This window comes from Periplaneta americana, chromosome 12, assembly GCF_040183065.1.
Source record: "Periplaneta americana isolate PAMFEO1 chromosome 12, P.americana_PAMFEO1_priV1, whole genome shotgun sequence".
NCBI classification, from domain to species: domain Eukaryota; kingdom Metazoa; phylum Arthropoda; class Insecta; order Blattodea; family Blattidae; genus Periplaneta; species Periplaneta americana.
The window spans coordinates 56,172,818-56,196,828 of NC_091128.1; the positions used below are offsets into that span (position 1 = coordinate 56,172,818).

Sequence of the window (24,011 nt, forward strand, 5' to 3'; positions counted from 1 at the left end):
TAAACGAACTGTACTTCAAGGCACTGCTGTGGTGTCTCTTTATTGAAAGTCGTCCATCTACAATGTAGATAACCTTACGAGCTATGTGTGGCCCAGTGGTAGAATGTCTGACACCCGTAGCAGAGGTTGTGAGTTCGCCTCTCGGTATGATAAAATAATATTTTTTTTATTTTAGTTTTTAATTAATTTATTAGTTTAAATGTGAAATGACATTTGTTCATAAACTTCGTTATGCCTGCCTTGTAAATACAGTATATTATTACCCATTGCTTGTGGGCTATTAATAGGCGAGACCTGGCCTGTATAAACAAAAATACTTGTTTCATTTCCTAAAAAAACCAGATGCATATCAAACATAAATAAATAATTAAACAAAAAACAAAATAATTTGTTAATATATTAACAAAAAAAAGACCTGTGGTGGGGGCTAGTATCTCGTTCACAAACCACCTACGTCAACAACTGCCCTCATTCTGTGAGGCATGGAGTCCACAAGATTATGGAACCTCCTCCCACGCATCTAGAACTTTGCCCCATAATTCGTCAGCTGTCCGAACAGGTGGTTATTCTGCCCAATTAGAGCATAGGATCCATTTGACTGTAGCCCACAAATTTTCAATCAGATTCTTATCTGGTGAGTTTGGATAACAGTCAACTGCCTCTTTGTAAACCATCTTTGAATCCAGTTGGTAGTGTGTACCAGGTGATTATCCTGCTGGAAGAAAAGTGTTCCTTCTGGATATCGTTCTCAGGCGGAAGGAATCATTACATTTGCCTAAATGTGTTTGTTGACTTCTGCCGTAAACCGACCGTAGATGCATTCCAGAAGTCCTGCCTCATTGTATGACATCCACCCCCAACACGCGACCTGACCTGTTAAGTCGTCTCACGAAGTGTTCATCGTATTGGTTCCCATCCATACGATAAACTAGGGCAGGACTATCGTTGCTACTGGAGACAATTACCTCGTCGGAGAAAATGACATTTCTCCAATCGAAGTCCTGTCAGAGAGTAACATATGCTAGAGGGTCCACGGCATGCTCCATCGTCAACTTTTATCTTTTCACAGCTCGACGACACCATATGACACACTCTCTAAAATGTCTCCTCACAGTGTGTGGGAAACCTGGAAAGTTGGACACCAATTTGAGTTGAAAGGCAGTTCTAAAGGGGAAGTTCTCAACTTATCTCAATAATATGGCGTCATCTTCCCTATGCACGGTCGACCAGGAATGGGACGATTCACAACTTCACCATTCTCAATAAGAAATTTAACCCACCCCTTAACAGTTGACAATGGGACTGCAATTTCTCTGGCCGCCATCAATGCAGAATAACCTACGAAAACCAGGGCCTTGTTGACGGAGTTGTCTCTCTGCCAGCTTCAAGCGGTAATGACGAGACAGAATGTTTTATTAACAGACAGGAGTATATTGCTTGAAATAGAGAGGGAGGATTATTATTTGAGTTTGGGCATATTCTAAGAGACATTGCGACATAAATATAGCTTTGCGAGACATATATGATGTCAAATTTGTAATTAAAAAAAAAAAAAAAAGATTGTAAGAGATTCGAACCTTGAGCTACTACTATTAACTCACTCAAGAAACCAATGCCTTAACGACTTACACTACTGAGACTGTTAATATCGTTTCGGTATAATACGTGCTTTTCCTGTTCATATTCGCTTCAGTTGATTTTGTATTTATCAATTTTATATTATTATTTCACTCTTCAGAGGCTCTGATGTATCTAAAATTAACTCTCTATTCGACTTTATAACATATTTTAGACTCTTAAACAAAATGCAGCAAATTTAAATGGTTTAATTATGTGTTACCTGGTGAACTACGGCATTGACGAGGCGAGCATGTGCAATGTTATGTATCTGGAACTTAAGAAATTGCCGGCGGCCCATTCATTTTGCTGTTAAGTGTATGTATAACACAACTTGAGCCATCGTTGCGTCAATGCAATGATGTACAAGGTGAGCCAAAGAAACAGGAAATTTTAAAATATCACTAGTAAAATGAAACTTTAAATATTTTATTCAGTAACTTTAATTTTGATGAAAATACAGAATACAAAATATAAGTTGCAGATTACCAAGTAATCACTGCTTCTTTAAAATGTTTTGGCTAAAATGTAAGACCAGAGAGGTCGCGACCAGAGCTCTCTGGTCTTATCCTGATGATGGAACCTGTAAGTAGTTCCAAAATATTGCCAGTCGCCATGAAAGCCTATAAACTCATTCAGAGTGCACACGATTGATCACATGAGAAACAAAATGACGAATGGGACAGAAAATTAATTACCACTTTGGAGTCATTCCAAGTCAAATCAAGACTGATTCTGACTGACATTCTAATGTTTTCATGAAACTTGCTATGTCAAGTGACCTCACATAGTTATAAATGTAAATCATAGGAAAAAATCTGTTTCTTGCCTTCCTTTCAAAAGCTATGAAGTATTAATAGTATTAATCTTATTCTTTATCAAAAATTGCTGTGTCCTGAAATAGTTAATTACCATTTTCTCTGGAACCAAATGAGATACAGACCAGGCAATGTCTCATTTTAAAGCTCTTTCGATGGGCTTTAATTTGAAATGTAACATGATAGGGGTTACAATATAAAAATTGTTTTCAAAAATCAAATACAATTTTAAAAGTTTGAAAAAAATGAATCACAAAATTATTTCACACTATCATCTTACATCTCGCAAAGTTCCATTTTGGGATCATAATGGGCTCAGGTGATATATGGAGTATAATTTCTTATGTAAAGAGAAACAATCAGTGTAAAGCAATGAGTTGGAAGTATCAGTAGGTAGACCAAGTATTTCTTTTATTGCCGTTTTGATCATTTTGTCTGTGCAGCATGAAGAAATTCTTTAGGAATTTTATCGGATGGAATAGAGAAAAAATGATATATTAAAGTGGTGCATATTGAAGATCTTAGAATATTAAATTTCTGATCAGGATGTAATCAGGCTGAGGAAGCAGATCCAACTTGTCTTTTAACTGAAGTAGGATTAAGACAAGAACACCAGAAAAGTTGAGGCCTAAATATTTAATGCATTCATGGTCATTTATGGATTTGATATGAAAACCAGTGAAAATATCAAGCAGATAGTTTACCCTTTTTTATAGTAATAGCAGAGAACTTTTGTATATTGACATTCAAACCAATTTTCTCAAATTTCTGAAGAGCCATTTGAGTTAATGTGAAAGCAGAATTTACATCTTTCCCGATTACGACTGTGTCATCAGCAAACCCTAGTACTATGACAGGAAGCAGATCGTCAACTAAATGATATCCATACTCAGTAGATACTTTGGTCTCACTCAGTTCATGGAGTATACTCGTATGATCTGTGCAGATGTTGTACAACGTTGGTAACAGTGAAGATTCTTAAATTACTCTTCGAAGGATTAGAATTGGTTCATACTTCCTGGTGTTAACTTGAACCTGTGTGGTGTTGTCATCCTGGAGAGCTAAGATTAAACGAGTTAGTTTAGTAGGAGCGACAGTGGCAGAAAGGGCTTTGCGTAAGTGACTATGGCCTGTGTCATCAAACACCTTCCTTATATCCAGAAATACAATAGTTACATCATTATGTGTTATTTTGGCAGATTGAAGTATGAAACTTAAAAGGGGGGTGTTTATTAAACAGCAAGGCAAGCTAGAAGAACTCCTTTGATTCTCAGTGAATGTTATATATGATCTTCACTTTTTATCCAACACTTGTTCAATTATTCACCGTAATACAGCACAAATTTTTATAGATCGCTAATTGGATATCTTGGTGTTGTCACAGTTCTTGTAAATAAGGACTGTTTTTTTCCTTCTTAAACAGTGTAGGAACAATTATGGCAATAATAGGCAATATGTTGATGGCTAGACCATCATTTATAGCTCTAAAATTAACTCAGTTTGGGCCAGGAGCAGTGTCAACTGTCATTTTCTTCATAGTCTGAACTATGTCTTGTTTGGATATAGTCATCAAATGTATCATTTAATTCCAATTGTTGGGTGTCAGTGAGTGGGAAGCCGAATTTTCTAATATACATTCATTAGGAGTAGAAAGGAAGTTTGGAAATGTGTGGTAATGTTTTAACGTTAATGTTACAGGAAGAATTATCCTTTTGAATTACTTTACGAATAACTTTTTGCCATTGGTTATAGTAGAAATATTGAATTGAGGACCATTTTTGCAAAACTTGCTAACTGAAAAAACTAAATTTTACAGGAAAGACAAATCACTATAGTAAGCAAGTTTTGCTGTATGTCTTACTTATAGCAGAAAGCAAGTTTTGAAAAAACGATCACACTTTGACACACTACAATGAAGAGAAATAACCAAATTTTACTAAGACGCTTTGAACATCATGTAGAGACCTGCCTTATGTTAACGAATCCATCAAAATCTCAATTTTGCAAATTTTGAAGTTAGAAAGTTTTGCAAAAACAGTCCTCAATTTCATCATACCTATACTTATTCATACATTTTTCCTTGTCCCTTTTCGATTTGATTTGGGGATTGAAATTTTGGTGATAAGATCATTGCAAGATGGAATTTTTTTTTTAACGGTGATATATTTATAAGCTGGATGCTTTGATCCTGGGAGAAGATAAATGGACTCCGATAAAAAAAAAAAGAAAATTCGGTAACACAAGTATTGAAATCATTATCGTCCAAAGGTTGTAGGAAGCGCTGAGTTCAATGCTGTAAGCCATGTTTAAATTGATCCAAAGGACTGTGTTTCACAGAAGGAGTAGGTTTATTATCTGACTGGTTCAAGCCTTGGGAATCGGGAAGAAGATGGTGATCCTCTGTAGCAGATGTGAATTTTGTAGGCAGCTGCCTAGAGACTAGATTGTATCTATGAATCATGGGACGAGCACGATTTATATGGGTGTTGACCAGTGACAGTGCACCCATTAGGGATGCTGGGGTACAGTCCTATTTAATAGTAAGCCATTCCTGAAAGATATGCCTATATATTGAATATATTATTTATTTCTATTGTTGTCTTCAGCATAATGCCGGTAGATAATTTTGTCACGCTATATATACAAAGCACACTGCTGGGAGATACTTTCGTCAAACTATATGTAGCGGCTCCAGCTGTGTCCACGTAATGTGCTTGTAGGCTGGCTGCTATTTGCGTGCAGTGAGGTGGGGATATTGGTGTTGTGAATACGAACAGATTCAGACTCAGTCAATTCAGACCATAAGGCAATGTAGGTAGCAATTTTACATTTTTTCGTGGTGTGTTTGTTCTTTTTATTGTGCCAAAAAACATTTTTCCGTGAATGTGCTGCCATATTATTGTGTTTTTAAGACTGTTCAGTGTGCTTATTTAAACTGTTTCAGTTTTAAGACGAATATGAATAAGGGCACTTCCTCAATGGATTACCGGTACGTGACGATTTAGTGTGCAAATATCTGAAAAAATCGTTCGTCGGATATATTAGAAACGATGGTATTTGGGACGCATTGGGTGTATTTATATCTTTAGCAGTGATCACATCGTGTCTTTAAAAAAGTGTGCTACAATTTGGAAGTAATTTTCGTGAAAATTTCAGTATACGAATTCCTCACTGAAAATTACATCTTAAAATACTAAAAAGAGCAGACTTGTCTGAGTTTGTCAAATGTGCATCATCATGCTTACGAAACGGCACTTTTCAGTGCCAATAATTTATTTTGTGTGTGGAATTTTGAAGAGGGAAAGGAAGGAATTCGTGTTCTGAAATTTATTCACAATAAATTGTTACTTGCTTTGAAGTTTCTGGAAATATATCTTCATAGAAACCTCTTTCATGAAGTTTCATGATATTTCTACTGGAGTAACCTCTTATATGTCTGATATCGGTTCTCCACAAACGTTTCAGAAGCATTTCTTGTAAAGAGTTGAAAAGTTTGACATCCGGAGGTTAACGCAAATAGGCCTAAAGCCAAAAACGCAGTTCTTGTTACACTGTCACTATCTTAAAAATGTGGACATACAGCATATAATAACTTCCACGCGTATATCACCGTATTGTAACCTATAAACAGCTAGGATTCCCACCACCTATAACCTATACACTGTTAACAGCATACATGTGACACCTTGCAATCACTGCTATTCAGATCACACACAGAGGTGATATGTAACAATGCCTTCTCGATCTATTAGATCACGATGGCAGTGTACATAGAAGACTAACTGTATTTTACTTACATTTGAGCAGTCGCATCGTAATATGAGCATTTTCAATTTACAAGGCTGTGGAAAATTTCTATTATGACGTCGTGTACCTCATTTCGTGATTGGTTGAGAGGCGGGACGAATGACATATGAGATATAACTAATCTAGTCGTATAAATTACTAATTCAGTAAGTTCGATTCAACAATACATTCTAAATAATAGCATTTGATTTGTAAAATAAATAAACAATAAATAGTGTAACTTTCAATTATGCAGGCTTGGTAATTCTATGTTTAAACTTCGATCTTTTCAGATTCATCAGAAGCAGCAGTGGCATACCCTAGTGAAATCAAATTAATTATTATAACATACTCTTACTCCTAACTAAATGTAAATGTGAAATAATATTACAACGTTTATTTATTTATACATCGTGCAGTACCACCCTTATAACTAATTGTAGTTTTTATACATTAATAAACTTGGACCAGATCGTATTCTGCCATTACCTTCCGGTAAAGGGAGAGAACACACGCGGATATTTAAGATAAAGGATTTGCGGAAATATTTTTTTGTGTTACGTACTTTTGGACAATATTAATATAATATAGAATGGCTAACAACGGAGCTCCCGACTCGTGGGAACAACAAGCAGACAGTAGTGCAGGTGAACCTGGCGAATCCCCCGATCTGTCTGGGAGATTTTCCACGTTGAATGTGAACGCAGCCGAATTTGTGCCTTCATTCCTTCCACGACAAGCAGAACCCCTTCCGAAATCAGAATCTCCAGAGTCAACCGACGGTCAGGTTCCTGTTACAAATGGTATGAATATATTGTAAGGATATTTTCCATATTTGTCAGTAGTAGGCCTACCTACCGTGCTTTAAAAGAGTGAAATACATTAGGCCTATACTTCTTAAAAACAAACTAGAATGTAGGTTAGAATTAAGTGACATACTTTTGACAATCATAACAGAACAGTAGGTTTACTAGTTTCTTAATTTTGACTATGTTGTTAGCTTTAATATCTCCATTATTTCAATTACAAAAACAAATATGAGAGTTCAAATATCTAGTCTGTAAGTTAGAGAAGATAAATTTATCATTGAACGGTTATACACACAATTGTTTTAATTATAGCGTTCTCATGTTGATTGAAGGTGGAACGGTTGCAGATGAAGCATCCTGTCGAGGGATTGAAGTAGAAGAGCCTCCTGGGGAGGGGGCACCTCCGCCTCCTGCAGATAGCTGGGAGGAAGCTGCAGATGGAGATAACGATCCTTTATTAACACCAGAAAATGAACCAGAAGGAGATGAAGATGATGACGAGGAAACAGAAGAGGTTATCAAACCCAAAAAGCGACCTGTCAGCAAAACCGAGGAAACCAAAAGCAAGAAGGAGCATGTTAATGTTGTCTTTATTGGACATGTTGGTGAGTGGGTTGAGGGAAGGGAGACTGTTTTCTTTAGGCCTATCTTTAATCACTTTGAAACGTGTAATTAGTACTGTGTTTAGTACCGGTAGGTAGGCTAATACTTTTTGTTTTTTTCGCTGAAGATACAGAGATTTATTTATGTATATTTTTAACAAAGTTTAAGCTAGCCTAAGTTTAAATTAGTGTAAGTTGCTGTAAGCTACTGATACAAGTTCTGTAGCAAAATCAGTGACTTCGGCTTTGCATTTAATATTCTATACAATGTCTTCTGAGTGGAATAAGTGTGACTCTATAGTAATTATTATTGTTAAAACGCAAGTTTGAGAGATTAATTGCATCAGTAATATATATAAGTTCCTTGAACTTGTATTTTAGGTGTCAGGAATTGGGACTTACAGAAAGTTAGACAGATTCCAAAATATCAAAAGATATTCGTAATATTCCTCAACATAGAAGATCAGACACACCTGTATTGTGACACTGGATGTGATGTATAAATGGTGAAATTAATTCGGTGAATGTTACTTATGTCCCGCCCACTATAGGAGACATAGGCCAGTTTTACACTAATCCTAAACATTTAGTAGAACTTGTTGTTTGTGTAGGCAGTTTTTTACATTAGATTTGCGAAAATTGGTTTATAGCGCAACATTGGCAGTGATAAAAGTGTGAAATATTCGGGTGAAACTAGCGTTGAGTGACTTCCGCCGATTTTGGAATAGACACTGACGCACTTGAACTGCCAACATAGAAAACAAAAAATCATACTCAATCGCTTTCACCTTCATCTTGACGGGGTAATAAAAGCCTAAACTAATCTAATCTAACCTAAGTGCGTCGGTGTCTATTCCAAAATCGGTGGAAGTCGCTCAACGCTCGTTTAACCAATATTCGTTCAGTGGGTGGTGGATACTCTACATTGACCATTAATTCAGAACTCTAATCGGATACTGCTAATACAGCTTACCATTTTAATCATAATTAAGTTTACTGATATTGGGAGGGAAAATCCACATAGTTTGGTGATGAGGAAATAGCCTATGTCTTTTGTCGCCGATACTCTCTTTATTATTTCCTTATTTCGTGATACAATTTACTATTGTTACAATAATTAATATGGTATGCTAGTAGCTCTCCATTGTAGATTCCGAAATATTTATTTCTGATTAATAGTAGCTGCCAGATCGTCATTGATATATATTATACACATACACACTATTTTCAGTGCATGTTTCTTAATCATGAGCAACCTTTTTAGTAGTCGTTTAATAGACGATTTTATTACTTCTGTTATCAGTCCACCTCATGTTTATTGAATCAAAGGTCAAAAGTAGGCCTGTGCTTCGAATATGTATAACTTCTTACGTAATGTTTTCCTTTTTGTTTGTAAATGTAGTGCCCTCAAAGTTGTAAATCTTTGTTATAGCTAATCGGATGTTTAAGCACTCTTCAAGTCATGTTACTGGCACTATGTTGTCGTTTTCTAATGCCAGGCATTTGACAGTGAAGTCATTTGACCTCTTGCACTCCAATATTTTTCAAAGATATTGTCATGGTTAGTCACTGACGCACAGATTTTGAGATGTTCTGAATCCATTTCTTGATTTGAGTTGCACAATGGACAGTTAGGAGACTGATATATTCCAATTCTATGCAGATGCTTGGCTAAACAAGCATTTGATAGAATGCCTAAAATCAAATGGGGAAAGTTTCAAATAGAAATTATTTTACATATTTCCTAGACATTGTATAGAACTGCAAAATGGGAGCAGGCAGTGTTATAAAACGTTATTAAATTTAACTGTTGTAAATTAATCCATTTATTTTGAAAATATCTGTCAAATTATATTGTAGTTTCTTTTATTGATTACAATAATTATATTAATGGTTTGATGCTTGATAATCTTTTGTGTTTAAATTCAAACTGCCATTGTTGTGTAGCATACTGACTCACATCCCTACATACCAGACCAGATTTTTCTCAGTGTTGTTCAAGATGTCAGAACAGATCGTTACACCTGAATCTGAATCCCCACATGAGTTGATTGTTTCGATGTAAAGTTTCTTTTATGATGAAATTTGTCGGATTAGAAGTAATGCTGCTAAAAGCCCTTTTCTGTTGGATGAAAGTTACCATAAGCTGGTGGAGAATGTGTTAAGGGAACCCAGACGCGAGTTTTCTACATTTTCAACACATATATATTTTTTCTCTCTGGAAATATCAAAGTTATCTGCTTGAAATTTTTCATATAAATTTACCATAGCATAATGAATAAATATTCAAAAGAAATAAAATTGATTACATAATTTAATCACACTACAATGTTACATTAAAGTACCAATATCTCCAAAACTCATGGAACTAAAGCTATAAAATTTTGTATGGCATTTGGAATTGATAGTATCTTCATTTTTGCGAGTTTTATATAGGCCTAAGGTACATGGAAAAAAACTTGCATTCTAGAAATAATTTTTATTGAATAAATTGATTAATTTATAATTATAAAATTTCATTAAATGATATTTCATATGAAAACTGCCATGGTGGTCTGTGGCTAGAGCGCTGGACTTATCTGTGGCTCTATCATCTCATCTCACTGTAGGTCTAATGTAGACCAGCCTCCTATGGCGCACCCTGGGCAAGGACTCTGTCAGTAAATTGGTCTACACAGCTGGCTTCATATGGGTGAATGACGAGAAGTCAAGTACCCGCCAATTTTATGTGAAATGATTTCAACAGTAGTAATTGTAAGGCATACAATAATTTCCTTCTCGTTCTTGATACAAAGAAATGAGCAATTCTTTTATGTGATTCATATAACCAGAGATATTGGTACTTTAATGCAACATTGTTTTATTTTTTTTTATTTTTATCCAGAATTAAGATTTTTATTTTGATTAAAGTAGTTAACCAATTTCAGTGTACTTTTGTATATTTATTAATTATGCTATGGTAAATTTACATGCAATATTTCATGTAGATAGATATCTTTGACGTTTTCAGGGAAATAAATAAAAAGCATACAGGTTGAAAATGTATAAAACTCACGTCTGGGTCCCCTCAAAGACTAAAACAACCACGAAGAAGGAACGTAGGAACTATTGGCTACTGAAGTGATGTGATGTCTTGTTTGTTGAGAGTAAAAGCAAATTAGACCATCTCACCAAGTTTGTTGTTCTCCAATGACTGGCTCCTTAAATCTATGACAGTGGAAGAGGTGGCATACTACTTCTTAGATATATTCATGTGTAATTAAGGAATCATGAAGATAATAGTGTTTAAAATAGCTGTTGGTAATACTGCAATCATGTTAATTTAGATTTCAAGTGTGTAGGTGTAGGCCTATATAATGCTAGGCCGGTGCCGGTGTTACGTGCTGTCTCTTCTCACTTTATAGATCTCTTGGATATGGAACAACAAGTTTTGATGGAGAAATCATTGCAATAAGTGAAAGTCTCAGGAATCTTCTATGCCACATCAATAAATTTAAGAATGCAGCTATATTGTCAGACTCCAAAGCAGCTATTCTATCAATAGTCTCTAAACACACAACTTCATCTCAAACAGCAGAAATAACTAAAATGCTCTCTCAATTAATATCACTCAATAAAAGAATTGTATTCCAATGGATACCATCCCATTGTGGAATCCGGGAAACGAGAATGCGGATGCTTTAGCAAAGAAGGGCAGCGCTGCTACTTACAGACCTGTTACTAAATCTATGTATTACTCTGTGAAAAGATTTATTAAATCTACATACTTAGACTTCAACAAACAAAATTTGTTAACACAATCTCAAGGGGAAAAAATGGAACTCTCTCCATCATAATCCACAGTTAATTCCCGATTTACCACGAAAATCGTCTGTAGCTGCATTTAGATTGGCAACAGGCCATGATTGTTTGGCCAAACACCTGCATAGAATTGGAATATATCAGTCCCCTAACTGCCCATTGTGCAGCTCAAACCAAGAAATGGATTCGGAACACCTCAACATCTGTGCTTCAGTGGCTGGCCATGATAACATATTTGAAAAATATTGGAGTGCAAGAGGTCAAATGACTTCATTGTCAAATGCCTGGCATTAGAAAACAACAACATATAATGCTTTAGAATTCCAACATATAACATAACACAATGACTTGAACCTGCCTTACAAAATAGAGGCAAAAACGTTTGTCAAGTAAACATTGTACTTTTAATGACAAGGTATTAAACAGAAATTTGTGAAATACAGAAGTGTAAATAAGAACTGTAAACAGTAATGTCTGAAAAGCAATATGCATATTAACATATTCACATTGCTCGGTGCTCCATCAATTTTGCAATCCAATACTGGGACAGAATTCGCCAATAAGGTGATTAGCATATTAAAGGATTACTGGTCCTCTTTGAAGATCGTTTATGATAAGCTGTGAGACTCAAAAAGTCAGGAAAATGTTGAAAGAGCCAATCATTACATTCAAAATATGTCGGCTTGGAAGATGAACAAACTGTCTGCTGGAGTGATGGGTTATGCTTTATCCAGCTGATGAAGAACCTTAGGGGTTGTATTTTAATTACGAGAACACCACATGAAGTTGCAAATCAAGCTTTCAGATATAACTCCCTATAAAGTTGATTTGAATAATTTCAAAGGAAAAATTATTCCGAGGCCGGGTATCGAACCCGGGAACTTTGGTTAAACATACCAATGCTCTACCAACTAAGCTACCCGGGAACTCTACCAGACACCAATCCAATTTTTTCCTCTATATCCACAGATCTCAAAGTGGGCTGACAACCGTCAAGCAACCAACATTGAGTACACACTAACTCTCTGTGACTTAAATTGTGGTTTTCTGTTAACGAACAGTGACGTGTTTTATGCAAATCAAGCTTTCAGGTATAACTCCCTGTAAAGTTGATTTGAATAATATTGAGGGGAAAAATTGTTCTGGGGCCAGGTATCGAACCCAGGACCTTTGGTTAAACGTACCAACGCACTATCAACTGAGCTACCCAGGAACTCTACCAGACACCAGACCAGGCACAGTTGGTAGAGCGTTGGTATGTTTAACAGGTCCCGGGTTCGATATCCGGCCTTTGAAATTATTCAAATCAACTTTACAGGGAGTTATACCTGAAAGCTTGATTTGCATAATACACGTCACTGTTCGTTAACAGAAAACTACAATTTAAGTCACACAGAGTTAGTGTGCACTCAGTGTTGGTTGCTTGGCGGTTGTCAGTCCACTTTGAGGTCTGTGGATATAGAGGGAAAAATTGGATTGGTGTTGGTAGAGTTCCTGGGTAGCTCAGTTGGTAGAGCATTGGTACCTTTAACCAAAGGTCCCAGGTTCGATACCCGACCGGAACAATTTTTCCCTCGAAATTATTCACCATATGAAGTTCTCTTTGGTTTTAAAGTAAAGATAGGCCTGACAACTTCTTCTCTGTCTTAAGATGTTTTACAAAACTTAGAGTGAAGAGTATCTGGAGAAAATCATAGGCAGCATTAAAACATCAGAACAGAAGGGCACAGAGAATCCTAAAAAAGAGGAAGAAGATCTTTCTCTCCAAAACATTGAACAGAGCACAACCCGAAGTGAAAAAAAAAAAAGAAAAAAAAAAAATTCTTATGTTCAAACTCTGGTTAGTCAACAGCCTTCAGCCTCTGAAATAATAGCCTGTTGTGTCTGCTCAGAAGAGACCTCTGATGGCCATACATGTCGAGACTGTGGTTGAAAACTTCATTTGATCTATGGACATATTGGACATGCTCTGAGAGATGACAAAGATGAGGAAACAGAAAGCAATGTAATATTTGTTTCAATATTGGAGTATGGTGTTGTAGGAAGAAAAGATACTGAATCGAACTTCGAACATCAGGCAAAGAGGATGAAGAAAAACTCTGACAAAAAATTCCTTCCTACCCATTTTGGAGCTGCTGTTTGAGCTCCCATTCCTGACTTCGACAAGGGAAGGGGTGATTCCTGCAATGAGTTGACATTTGTGATGGAGGTGACAGAAGATGATTACTGCCAACTTGGGACAGTGAATGGGATCCTGACGCAGCTTTATTCGAGGTCCCAATTCACAACATGTCCAAAGGGTTGGTGTGATTTGAAGATATTCCGAATCAGGAAATTGCACTCCTATCAGTTGAGCAGCTAAGAATTCATCAGATGCATGTATGTAAGGACCAAGTGCCAAAATTTGAAGTTCTTTTATGTGAAAATAAAATACAGTGCAGTTCATGCTTCTCTTCTTATGACAAATAGGTCACTTTGACTTTTTGGTAATTTAATCTCTTTATACTTTTCATTCTTTTAAAAGTATTTGCATATTCAGTTATTAGTAGAGATACCATAAAATGGTGAATTATGAAAGTCTGTAAATAAAACTGCTGTAATTCGTGAAAAAGTCTTTGTTTATATATGTGAATCGTGAAGAAAAAAGTCGTTATTTAAACGTGTAAATCATGAAGAAAAGTTTGAATTTAAACATGGAAATCACTTTAAAAAATCTGGTAACAAAACACTCATTCCCCTACAGGCTTTCCTTGTATTAATAAGGCTGGTTGCACACTATGACAGGTCTCTTGGCTGCCAAATTATCAAAATACATTATTCCTTAGTCTTTGTTGCATACTTTTGCTGAAAATATGGTAATATCTTTTACACATTTCTTCTTTTTGTGTTAATGTGTAATGAATCTAAGCATTGCACATGCGTGCAGTGTTGAATTCAGATCTTATCCCCTAGGGACTTACACTATACTGAGGGTGAGGTGGGATGGACAGCAAAAGAAACAATAATTCAGATCTTATCTAACATCAACAGAGGCAGTTTATGTAAAATGGAACATAAGAGAAATGGGTCAATTAAATAAATAGAGCTTTCATTCATTAATATTATTGTTTTAAATATTATTACTGTAACTGTTAATATACAATTAATGTTATACCTAATAAATGTTAATATTGTTACAGTATGTAAAATCTGGCGAATATTAATAGGTACCGTCATTTCCCGTAACTATGGTCCTGGAAAACACAACTATGGTCCATTCGAATTTTGTACTCCATAACATAGTACCTCGTTTATCTATATTTTTGCTATACTGTAATTTGAAGTCAAGTCACTGCAGCTATCTACGAATGGTCTATGTGATTTTTACAATGCTCTTTGAATAGTTGTATCATGGACCATAGTTATGGGAAATTGTCATATAGCACCAGTGTTAAGTGTCCTTTGTACATAAATTTTGTACAAATAGTGATTACACACTGATTAAATTACAGGAAAGCATCTTCCAATGGCCTTTTATAAAGTTTTTAAAGAGCAATTATATGAACACCCTACGTGTTTCGTGAAGAACTTCGAGATTATTTTTAAAATGCATTTCACAGAGTTTACAAAATGCACTAACCCAAATACAAAACATTATCGAAATACAGCGAATTTTATTTAGTTTTCCATCGTTTTTTATATTTAATTTCTCGTCCAACTATTTTATTCATTGACTCACAACTAACAGGAGTAGATGGAGGTAAAACAGATGAAATTACTGGTTCATAGATTTCATTTTCATTTAAAGCAAATTGAGAATTTTCTTCATTACATGCAACCACTGAAATATTTATATTTACTTTATATTCTACGAGTATAACTGGTTGGAGGTTAAATTGTCCATAGATTAAAATGTCCTCATTATGTTAATATCTACTCAATTAAATAACCTCTTTGTCTTATGTCTCTGGCTGTATAAGAAATTTTGTTGTTGTTTTCTAATGCCAAGCATTTGACCTCTTGCACTCCAATATTTTTCAAAGATATTATTATGGTCAGCCACTGAAGAACAGATTTTGAGGTGTTCCGAATCCATTTCTTGGTTTGAGTTGCACAATGGGCAGTTAGGGGACTGACATATTCCAATTCTATGCAGGTGTTTGGCCAAACAGTCATAGCCTGTTGCCAATCTAAATGCAGCTACAGACGATTTTTGTGGTAAATCGGGAATTAACTGTGGATTATGATGCAGAGAGTTCCATTTTTTCCCCTTGAGATTGTGTTATCAAATTTTGTTTGTTGAAGTCTAAGTATGTAGATTTAATAAATCTTTTCACAGAGTAATACGTAGATTTAGTAACAGGTCTGTAAGTAGCAGTGCTGCCCTTCTTTGCCAAAGCATCCTCATTCTCGTTTCCCAGGATTCCACAATGGTATCCATTGGAATACAATTCTTTTATTGAGTGATATTAATTGAGAGAGCATTTTAGTTATTTCTGCTGTTTGAGATGAAGGTGTGTGTTTAGAGACTATTTATAGAATAGCTGCTTTGGAGTCTGACAATATAACTGGATTCTTAAATTTATTAATGTGGCATAGAAGATTCCTGAGACTTTCACTTATTGCAATGATTTCTCTATCAAAACTTGTTGTTCCATATCCAAGAGATCTATAAATTTTAAATTGTATGATATAGCACGTGCAGGGCATGTAGCACGTATAGGCGAATCCGGTTGTTAGTTGGGAGGCCGGAGGGAAAAAGACCTTTGGGTAGGCCGAGATGTAGATGGGAGGATAATATTAAAATGGATTTGAGTGGGGTGGGATATGATAATAGAGACTGGATTAATCTTGCATAGGATAGGGACTGATGGCGGGCTTATGTGAGAATTGCAATGAACCTCTGGGTTCCTTAAAAGCCATAATTAAGTAATATAGCACGTAAAAAGGGTTTAACGTCGTTATTTTTGTACTCATTGTACCTCCTTAATGTTTCCTATTTTCCTTTGCTTGGTAAAATATATCCTGTTTATAGGAGGTCTAACGTTTACAGTCTGCTTGGATATGGGTTATCATAATAATTTGTGTTGGATATTCTGTGGTTGAGTTCCATTTTCTTCATCATTTACATTTCTCTTAAATCTGTTTCTTTCAGAAAGCCTTGCCAAAATTTCTTCATCTTCAATTTGTCTAATGACTTCTCTTACAATTCTGGATGGTTCTTCATGTGGCCTTTTTGCAGCCCTTTCCCTTTGTGTCACATTGACCCATAGACTTCAACTGCAGCAAGATCTACCTCAAGCAAATGTCGTTGTCCTTCTTTTTACATCATTATGTTATCTATCTATGGCTCTTCGGCCCATTTTCTGGCCATGGCCTCCCCAATTCTTACTCTCCAGTCTTCTCTATCCCTTGCTGCCACCTTCCAGTTCCACAATCATAGCAGACTGGTAGTATCTTCTTGAACCATATCCTCCCATCTATTCCGTGGTCTTCCAACAGGTATTTTTCCTCCATATTGCCCCTCAAAAGTTCTCCTTGGTATCCTTCCCTTCTCCATCCTGACTATGTGTCCTGCCCATTGCAGTCTCCTAATCCGTATGAAAGTTGACAAAGCTATTTGTTGTATAAGGTATATATAATTTATGATTACCTCAGATTCTCCATGTTCCTTCCCTTACCACTGGTCCATATATCCTCCTTATCACCTTTCTTTCGAAGACTGGTTGGCGAGTTGGTATAGCGCTGGCCTTCTATGCCCAAGGTTGCGGGTTTGATCCCGGGCCAGGTCGATGGCATTTAAGTGTGCTTAAATGCGACAGGCTCATGTCAGTAGATTTACTGGCATGTAAAAGAACTCCTGCGGGACAAAATTCCAGCACATCCGGCGACGCTGATATAACCTCTGCAGTTGCGAGCATCGTTAAATAAACCATAACTTTAAACTTTCTTTCGAAGTTGTCAACTGCATTCTGTGATTTTTTTTGTGAAAGTCCAATTTTCACTTCCATATATGAGGGGTTCACAACCAGAGTGGACCAAGTCCATCTGGAATAGTTCTGAGATACTCAGTTTTAAAAGTTCCTGGTTCATGCTTAGCAACCTTCACCTTCCATAGGAAATGCTGCCCTCTGTGGAGTAACAAATGAGTTATGTATGGACTTTGTTTGTTATGGCAATGAATAAATCTAAGTTTTCTTCATCCGAGATTGTATTACTCCACAAACTGATCACTGGTGGACTTGGTCCACTTTGGTTGTGAGCCCCTCATATAATTGTACTGTGAATCATTGTTTTCATTCTGTTATCTATATCTGAATTGCTTAAACATCTTGCATTACAAGTTTTTCTTTCCACACACCGCTAACACATTTTATTGCTATCACAATTTCTCGAATGATATTGGTACATTTATGCATCTTTTATTAAAGTGTTGTTTTTTCTGAGAACGAATGATTTGAGCCATTATCTTAATTAAAGTTTGTAACAGAAAACTTAGTACTTCGAATTTGCTTAGCAATGGCTATAATGAAATACAATGTATTGAAAAGTTTTGGACATTTTTGTTCATGGACATTCAGCAGTGGACATTTTGCACTGAACATTTTTGCATATGGACATCTTTTCCTTTGGACATTTAGAGGGACCCATACATGCACAGACTTACCTCCAGCTAAGTCTGTACAAACCCAAATCCAGAGGCAAGTCTTCTCGTGTATGGGCGAAAAATATCAAGGCTTTTGATCTTGAGAGAAGCCTCCAGACTTCTAGGACTGCTTGAAATTTCCCAACTGAGCGCTCTCCAAATTAAGCGGCAGAAAAAGTAAACAGAAACAAACGATACTGCAGGCATCAGGTCGAGATTTCATTGTTACATTTTGCAGTTCTCTGTAGCGAAATGACAGCAAGCTATGAAAACTAAGATTCAAGGAACTATTATCATGCATTTTTCTTAGAATATATAGAAATGTATCAATCTTTTTCATGCTTATGGAAAATAAAAAAAAAAAGTTATAATAACACTTATAAAGCAAAACTGTAGATATACTATTTGAAAATAGTGCTAAGAAATCACAAAGAAATGAATGCAGAACCATGGAGGATTGTATTTCCCGAGTGATCGCATTTTCCCTGGGAAATAATTGACTTCAACGACCTCTTTGGTCTTCTTGGTTAATTACAGTAAAACCCCAATAAGACGCTGTTCAAGGGACCACGTGTAAACCGTGTATTAGGCGGGTATACTAATTTTGACTTATGTACAGCATCTATTAGCATTTTTCTTTATTGAAATACATGATTCATGAAAGGTAATACAGTATTACTCCATTATGTAATTACTGTACTGTACGTTAAAGACATTTACGATATTGTATGTATGTAGTATACTTAATTCTTTCGAAAAGAATCCTTTATAGTTGTTTGCCGTATGCGTGTTCTCCAAGTCCTCATGTTTACCACACTTCACTCTCTTGCACTTACATCCTCCCGATGTCGCAACTGCACTGATTGAGTCACGATTTTTTATTATCGTTATTAATGTCGATGATGGGATTCCTAATGAATCAGACAGTTGTTTCTGATTAAGAGTACTGTTTTCATCGTACTTTCGTAAGATTTCCAATTTTTCAGACACAAAAAGTGCTTTTCGTTTAACACATTGTAATCACACTCACAGACATTTCAATACACTAAAAGATAACAAACTGACGAGCAAAAATTTCCAGAATTTTATTACGGTCGAGTGAGGAATGTTGCTTGAGAAAGAGAGGATTAGCAATAGGGTGGATTATTGTAACTGTAAGCTACGCAGGTAAAGGGTCAAATAAGGAAGCATAACAAGAGGGTGAGGTATTGTATAGTATGAAGGTTTAAATGCGCAGGTAAAGGGTCGAATGCAATACTTTTCAGGTTAATGGCACCAGTAAGTTCATTGGCCAAAATGATTCATTGCTGTTACAGTACATTGCTGAAAATTACATCGAAAATGTTCCACAAAAATAGCGTGTTATGCGGGACTTGAGCGCAACAAACGGGGTACCGGTATTTTATAAAGGCGTTATATATGAAATGTTCATGGACCGGACAAAAAAAGCGTATTACACAGGATAGCGTAATAAGCTGGCGCATCTTATTGAGGTTTTACTGTCTAAGAGGTAAGTTAAGTCTGAGCTTGTATGAGCAATCATCCAATTCAGATATACCTCCCAGAGATAAATCTGTACAGACTTACCTTCAGATAATTTTTTGCGTGTATGGGGCCCTTTAGATTGGACATTTTCAGCTGGAAGCACTATAACTAATTTAGTGAACAAGATTATTATATTTGATAAACAAAACTAACACTGAAAACTATGTGACTAAATACAGTACACCTGACTTCTTAACTGTAAAGTTGTAAAAATCATTGCTGAAAATTCAGGATATATAAATTTCAACCAATCAAGATCGACCAGGAAACTCAGCTATGTGAATTGTGTCACTAATTATCCTTTCCTTAAAATCCCGTACATAAAAAAACAACCACCATCACCTTCAAGGAAACAACTGTTTGAAAATCTGCATAACAGAATTTATTAAATAGCTACTGAAAAGTAATATCAAATTGAAATACAGTATTGTGTAAATTATATTTTTTAGTTTAAATCAACAGGCGAACTCTGCTGGGAAGTACATAGACGAATGACTTTGTGTCAAGTGTCTGGGCAATAAATTAAATAATAAATATTTTTTAGTTTAAAATGTCTGAAATCTCTGGAGGGATATTCCCTCCCGAGCCACCTCCTGAATTCATCACTGCATGCATGTGTTACACTCATTTTCATGTTTCACTGCTGAGCAGCCATACTCTTCATGTGATTAAAGAATGAAAATAATGAAAGACAAACCCATATTCATACTTATTTTGAATGTTTCATTGTCGAAAATAAAATAATAGAATTTTGTGATTGATGACTATGAGATTGAGCGAAAAATCACATGTAACACAAAAAATTGCCAAATTTGCAGAAAACGAGAAAAATGAACAAAATTCATGACAAATCGCGATCATAAAACTTGTCTACAGAACAAGTCTCATTCATACAAAAATTTTTAACTCTTTAACTCAGCAGAAATTCCTGAAAAAATCATTTGTGAAAATCAAATGCCTCTCATTTTTAGTCTTTTGAAATCAGCTTTGGAAAATTTAAGACTTTTGGAGGATTTAAGCCAATTTTCTATACAACTTTATGAAATATTAGATTGTACTTTAAGCCTCATTTCTTTAAAGTGAATATAAGTTTAATGGGTCCGTCTGTTTGCTTATCATGTAATGTGTAGTCTTGTATTATTAACTAAGCCACATTTATTGATGGGATTAACGTTTTCGGCAATCATCACAAGTATATTATACACGCTAAATACTAAATACAAATGTAAGTTGAATGAAGTAATATTCAGTTATGTCTTCAGATAAGCCTTTTCTATTATGAGTTTGTTTACACATTATTACCTAACAAGATTTTTTGGGGTATGGGGGAAAGGAATTATATATTTATGGTATTTTGTTATAGGTGTTAATAAGAATCATGTAAAAAAGTGTACCGGTATTGTTTATTTTGGTGATGGGAATAATGAATGTTCTAATTAAACTGTTTTTATTAAATGTACATAGTTCTTCGTATTTATGTTGGAAGTCATCATAGATAGTAACTTTATATCTATTTTGACACCAAACAATGCATATCACTACTAAATAACTACATAACAAATGTGTACTGACAGTGAGGCCTCTGTACGTTTTTTGGGATGACCCACAAAGAACAACATAGATCACTTTCTTTTTTTTTTCTGTATATATCTCTTTTAGTTTTACATATGTTTATTTTTCATAAGTCACACTGAAGTTATTGAATCAATGTTACAGAATTAATTTGGTTCATAGATTGGTGTATATCAATGTAATATTTTGTTTACAGATGCAGGAAAATCAACAATTGGCGGTCAAATCATGAACCTGACAGGAATGGTGGATAAGAGAACGTTGGAGAAATATGAGAGAGAAGCCAAAGAGAAGAGCAGAGAGACATGGTATTTATCATGGGCTTTGGACACTAATCAGGAAGGTGAGACAGTATTTTAAACATAAACTGTTATTACAATTTATCATTGTTGTTTAGTCAACTGCCCGAAGACAGCTCTGAATCTCACAAGTGAGACCAATAAGGCACCACTTATGAAGTAACTAAGGCAGAAGATAATGGGATAAGTTGGTCAGTTCCGTTCCCACTTTCCCTCTCCATTGCATACATTGCCGACTAGCCAACATATTACACTAATCAGACTTCAGATGAGAAATTTACCTTAAAATATACTTATACGCACTAGCTGCGTAAAATTAAAGGAAGTTGTATAAAAGGCTCGAAAAGTTCTCTGAATGTGCTGTCAAATACCAAGGAAAAATTTTGTAAAATAGGTCTAAATAAGTAATTTTCCTTTTTAAAATATAGGTACCTAAAACTAAATTTTTATGTCTTAAATATTGTTTCTAAATATTACCAAAAGAAAAACTATAGTTCGCAAAAAGACCTAAAACGAAAGCTTATTGAACCTAAAAATCCAACTTAAGAAATTTAAGTGTTTGAATGTTGGAGATGCTTTTAAGATATCTGTATATAGTAACTTTTACTGCAAGTTTTCACTGAAGTGATAGTTATAATACAACTTCTAGTAAAGAACTCAGCTTGTATCATTATTTCAGATCACAAACTGCAAACTATAGTTTCGAAATATGTGCTTAAGTTTGTTTTCAGTCAATGTGATGTGAAAAATAACTGTACTGGTATCTATTACTTCGTCCAGTGGCCCTACTATTAATAAGGCAGTTCAGATAAAGCCAGCAATTTTTCGTATTGTTGTCGTAAACTTTATTATTACTCATACAAAACGTTTGCAGAATTCAAATTAGGGCCATGAGATTCTATAAATGACAAATATGTTATAGAACTTGGTAGCAGTGGTGTTCATGTTAAAATTAAAATTTGTTTTAATCTCTGGATAATTTAGTTATACAGGGTGAGTAAAAAGTATGGAACAATGCTTGTAACTTTCTTGTTTCTAATTTTATGAAGAAACTATTTATACAAAAGTTGTAAGGTATCAAAGAAGGAATATTTTGAACATGTTTTCAAATACTATGCTTTTCATTTATAAAGGGTGTGCCAAGGAGTCTGGTTTTTTTAAATGGCACCATGTACTTATTTCCCCATTTTTGGATTCTTCAGGTCTCAGTATGTACAAAATCATTTTTTTTTCTTTTTGCCATTTATAAACTATAGTTTTTAAAAAAATTCCTCTTTTGATGACAATATGACATCTTCAGTTACAAGCCTGAGCATGGGTACGTTTGGCAATGCTGAGTGGAGGCAGACAGAGGCGAAATAAGGCATGACGTTTGACGTTTTAGTGCTTTGGTTTCGTTGTTATGTGTACATTTTCGACATTAATTTATACAAAAGTAAGTCCATGTGATCAAGTTTCAGTGTATTGATGTACATAAGTTATTGCGGAATCCAAAATGGTATTTTATTTGAGTTCAGAATACCGTGTAAGTACTTGCATACAGCCACTTATAACTTAAAAAAATTAAAAGCCTACGTGTTTTTATTGATGGTTCAAGGGAAAATAAATAAATACTTAAAGAAATGTTACTTGTACCAAAACTAAATAAAATAACGATGTACTTTCGCAATACCCTATTCCTATCAATTAACCATTGTGTTGCTAGAAAATTGACAGTGTTTTGCCACTTTATGTTATTTCATCTCTGGCGTGAAATGTCTAGAATATCATATACATTTTAATCTCATGTGATTATCTGTCGTGCTTTTCTATAAATATTTCAGATGCCTATGAAGCCAAGTCTAAATTATCAACATCTCATAAGGAATAGCAAAGTAATTTCTAATGCCTACATCATCATCAGTCATTACACATATGATTTGATACAATGTTGTTCTGTTTACCTCAGTATCGTTCTTTTCTGAAATTCTCTATAGAATTCAAGAATAAAATATGCACGAAATGAAAACTAGTCACAGACTTTTTCTGCAAGAAATAATGTACATAGTGTTCCAATAAAGGTGCATTCAGTGTAATCAATAATCATTCAGTTGTTCATTTTATACCCTATTTAAGCAAATAATGTTTTTATCGCAAGTTTACAAATAAGAATAAAATATTACGAGACATGTCCATTGTGATTTCACATTATTTAAGCTATAATTGTTAAAAATTAAATGCATCCATTATGTGAGTATTTCTCCCTTAAGTTGTCCAGGGAACAGAAGCACCCATAACTCTGTTGCATTGATTATACACCTCAATACAGTAATTTTTATGGTTTTTCCTGTATTATCATTTTCCTGTATTTATCGTTTTTGTTCCCTGTTCTAAAAACAGTATATCACTGCTATTGACATATTGACATATTGATTTATTGATATAGTTCACAAGTACAAAACTTAATAATATAACAAAAGATCTATAAACAAATGTAGTTCTACATACTAAATATACAATTTCCTAGACTCATTATTTTATCGCAAATCTCAATAATT

The 24,011-nt window shown here is 35.0% G+C and overlaps 2 protein-coding genes across 6 annotated transcripts in view; one reads left to right on the top strand and one right to left on the bottom strand.

Annotated features, from left to right (window-relative positions):
• Positions 1–6,249, bottom strand: part of TyrRS-m (Tyrosine--tRNA ligase, mitochondrial) — a 29,023-nt gene extending 22,774 nt beyond the window's left edge. The window contains exon 1 of one of the 4 annotated variants that reach the window (XM_069841372.1): positions 6,233–6,249. In XM_069841372.1, the coding sequence (XP_069697473.1) occupies positions 6,233–6,234 (2 nt within the window). In that variant the 5' untranslated portion in view covers positions 6,235–6,249. Of the gene's footprint in view, positions 1–4,491; positions 4,521–5,787; positions 6,148–6,232 lie in introns of those variants that run through there. The other 3 variants (XM_069841370.1, XM_069841373.1, XM_069841371.1) reach the window with 3 other exon arrangements.
• A 38-nt stretch (positions 6,250–6,287) lies between these two features.
• The window catches only part of eRF3 (eukaryotic translation release factor 3), an 87,544-nt gene continuing 69,820 nt past the window's right edge, over positions 6,288–24,011 (top strand). The window contains exons 1-4 of one of the 2 annotated variants that reach the window (XM_069841368.1): positions 6,288–6,388; positions 6,515–7,024; positions 7,363–7,635; positions 21,372–21,518. In XM_069841368.1, the coding sequence (XP_069697469.1) occupies positions 6,814–7,024; positions 7,363–7,635; positions 21,372–21,518 (631 nt within the window). In that variant the 5' untranslated portion in view covers positions 6,288–6,388; positions 6,515–6,813. The remainder of the gene's footprint in view (positions 6,389–6,514; positions 7,025–7,362; positions 7,636–21,371; positions 21,519–24,011) is intronic. The other variant, XM_069841369.1, reaches the window with a different exon arrangement.